At 46.7% G+C, this 3678-nt stretch overlaps 1 protein-coding gene across 1 annotated transcript; it reads left to right on the top strand.

Moving 5' to 3' along the window:
- The first annotated feature begins 1531 nt into the window (after nt 1–1531).
- On the top strand, nt 1532–2548 carry LOC112887700 (uncharacterized protein At5g39865-like). The gene has a single exon (XM_025953956.1). It carries the CDS (start codon nt 1532–1534, stop codon nt 2240–2242), a length of 711 nt encoding a protein of 236 aa, XP_025809741.1. The 3' UTR covers nt 2243–2548.
- The last annotated feature ends 1130 nt before the right edge of the window (nt 2549–3678 follow it).

Below are 3678 nucleotides of genomic sequence, written 5' to 3'. Positions count from 1 at the left end.
CTATCAGAACATATTTTCAGTAGATTCCTTCTGTATCGGTTAGCTTTATCTCCTATTTAAACGGGATAAATAAGAGATAAATGAGATGAATAAGAGATAAGACAGACTTAATCTCTTAAACCTCATTAAACTACGTTATGTACACAGTCCCGTGGCCTCGGATTCTGACAATACACACCTTATAATCTTAGATAAAGGACTAGCATATACAAATCTTCTTTTTTGCAAAATGCATAAAGTTTTCTTTTTGAAGAAACAAAATGCATAAACTGAGTCGCTAGGTTCGACGTCCCGATGGTGACTTGGTTGGAAGGGCTTCCGGCACGGTTTGTACAGTATGGCCGTGCGCCCGTGCTAGTAATTAATTAGTTCACTGATGCTACCTCGATAAAATTAGCCATGCTTCCGAGCACACAGGGAAAACTGCGTATTGTTAATGTTAAAGGAGTGAAGAATAGGTCAAAGAAGAAGACTTATACACATGGCAATACTAATTACATGAGATGAGAACTCGCCACAGCGACCAACAGAACAAAATGAACCAATTCGAGGAGTGTAGCGGCCATCACTGCTTTGCCTCCCTAGTAGACATCAAAAGCTAAATTTGATGCCATTGCCATTGCCATTTTCTGCTTTTAATGACACATGAGGACATCATTTTACGGAGATATTAGTGGCAAATAACGGAGGGTAAAATGTCGAGACGTAAATCCAAATATTGGTCCCAGGCAAGCCATTTGGCCTTTCCCCGCACCATTTGCAAGGGGCTCTCATTCGTCATGTACTCGTTGTTGCTAGCTACAATTGAATGTGTACCCTAAATAAAAAAAAGTTGCAAGTATACCCACGTGCCTAGGTTGGGTGGTTATACTCCTTGCTCACCAAGATCAAATTATATGTTTGACGTGTTACATCTATCAACGATGCGGTCATGCGGCTATGGCCCACGTGTTGACTTTGCAATATCAAGATCTGAAAATATGTTATATTCCGCTCATGATTTTTCTGCATGTTTACAGTTCCTGTTTTTTTTTTCCCAAGAATATGGAATACAATTGAAAAATTAAAATTTATCTAGATGCATAGTAAAATTATGTATCTGGATTTATCAAAACGACCTACAATTTGGAACATGGAGTAGATTGTAGCAATTCTGAAAAGCAATGTTTACTTACAGACTTAAAATGTATAGTTTGATACTATAAACAATTCAATTCCTGAAAAATGAGCCCGTAAAAGAGGTAAGGATCCTGCACAGGGGTCCCACCTGTCATCCTCCGTGTGCGAACATCTCGAAGAAAAGAGGAAGAAACGGATCAAAGAGAAGAAATACGCACCAAATGAAGGGAGACACCACAAGATTTGGGGACAGTTAAAGCCTGGTTAAAATTAGCATGCCGAAGGCGGGGGCAGCCAGACAACTAGCCACCAAGGCCATCACGCGCGCGCGCGCATGCACGAGCTCACCACGCCCCTGGCCTCCTCTCCTCCTGAAGGCGCACGCATCGGGGCCAAGAAGCATCCGCCGGCGATGTGGTCGCCGTGGGTCCGCCGGAGCAAGGCCTCCGCGCGGCTCACGCAGTCGCCGTCCTTCTCCGCGCCCACGGCGTCGTCGCCGACCGGCAAGGACTACCAGGGCATCAGCGCCGTCCTCGACGACGCGGCGCCCGACGCTGGCGCCGGCTCACCCGGCAAGATCGTCCTGCACCGCGCGCGGTCGGCGTCCAGGCTGCGCGCGTGCAAGTCGTTCGCGGCGGCCGCGGAGGCCGCGGCGGCAGCCGTGGCGGGGGAGCGCCGCGTCGTGCTCTACTTCACCTCCCTCCGCGCCGTGCGCGGCACGTTCGAGGACTGCCGCACCGTGCGCACCATCCTCCGGGGCCTCCGCGTCGCCGTCGACGAGCGGGACGTGTCCATGGACGCCGCCTACCTCGCCGAGCTCCGTGTGCTGATGCGGCGGGACCGCCCGCCCCTGCCGCAGCTCTTCGTCGGCGGCAGGCTCGTCGGGGACGCCGAGGAGGTGCGCCTCCTTCACGAGAGCGGGGAGCTCCGGCGAGTCCTGGCCGGCGCAGCGCAGGCCGCGCCCACGCCCTGCGCGTCGTGCGGCGGATCGCGGTTTGTCCCGTGCGGCGCCTGCTGCGGCAGCCACCGCCGGTTCAGCGAGAAGACCGGTGGCTTCCGCGTCTGCGCGTCGTGCAACGAGAATGGGCTCGTCCGGTGCGCCGCCTGCTCCTCCAGCAGCTGACGTGCATGTACCTGCTCCCATCTTGGCGTCGATTCGAGCGAGCGAGATGGAAGAGAAAATGCTGAGCTGCTGACGATTCCTAGATCAACTGTGCTGCATTGGATTCAAACCCTGAAGATCGGTGCATCAAATCAGACAAGTGTTGGAATTTGACATTGTTGGATCGGATTAATTGTGCGTTTTCAAGTGTAGCCAATCAATGCTCATGAATAGAAAGATTAAAGAAATAAGTCTATTTTTGGCTCCTCTAGACCTGTGTTTGTCTTGTTTGTACAATTGAGCCCCTAAACTCTAGAGATGCAAAGTTTGTACCCCATAACAAAATTGTTTTTCTGTAGTATACCTCTTTAATCATCCTGCTTAATTGCTAATCACCAAGCTAAAATGGTGTGTGGGACCACCTCATCATGAAACTTTCTTCTGACTTCCTTGAAGAGGCCCAAGAAGAGGCCCAAAAAACTAAGTTTTAGGCCTTTTTTCCCTATCGCATTTCAAGGAAGCAAAACAAGTCACTACTACAAAACGGAGATTTTGTGAGAGAGGTTATATTTTCATAAGATTAACTAACAAATCTTATAAAAAGTTTTATTTTCGTGAAGGAGATAAAAAACTCTCAAGAAAAAATATTTTCATGGTGGTGTTCTAGAGCCTGCCATGAAAATGATTATTTTCGTGAAGGTTTTAAGAAAAATACTCTCATGAAATTATGCAATTTTGGCTATTTTCATAACTGTTTTCAGCTCTCATGAAATTTCTAGTTGTGAGTTGTGTCGATCTATTTGCCTTCGACTCGGTCGACTTGGGTATAACAGCGCGCTGTGCTCCACTCCCTGGTCTCTGTGCAGCCAGTACTGCTGCAGTTAGCCTTTAGGGTTAGATTTATTTAGTAACATTAGATGTACATAAATTTTGATAGTGATGGCATTAATAAAATGATGTATATTTCTGTCAACTTTGGTTGATATAAGAATTTTCTGTCAACTGAACCATGATGTATATTGTTTCATACTCTCCTTTCTCTCTCACCTAGGGATGTAATATCCATATCATTTGTATAATTAGGTTAATCTAAATTTTGGTAAAATGAACTACAATAGCATGTCATATATCTATTAATTAATTTTTAAAGAAAGAATTGAACTAAAATGAAACTCAACGTAATTAGTTAGCCGACGAAAAATTGGTACCCACTTGAATACCCACTCTCACTCCTAATTAAGGTGCGTAGTGTTCCTGCACGCGGAAAAAAAATTGGTGGAGCCAGAGTGCAAACTGCTGTCCTCGGTATGCACGGCGTCGACGATCGAACCCCCGAATGGTTAACGAAATCACCCGTTCCGGTGCTGGTAGAAATCCTCAGCAACTTTTTTGTCCGAAATAGAATTCGTCAAATAAATATACGTGCAGCCAAACTTGTAAAACTTGCACGAATGAGG

This window comes from Panicum hallii, chromosome 3, assembly GCF_002211085.1.
Source record: "Panicum hallii strain FIL2 chromosome 3, PHallii_v3.1, whole genome shotgun sequence".
Classification (NCBI taxonomy): Eukaryota; Viridiplantae; Streptophyta; class Magnoliopsida; order Poales; family Poaceae; genus Panicum; species Panicum hallii.
This window is presented reverse-complemented; position numbering and strand designations above follow the sequence as displayed.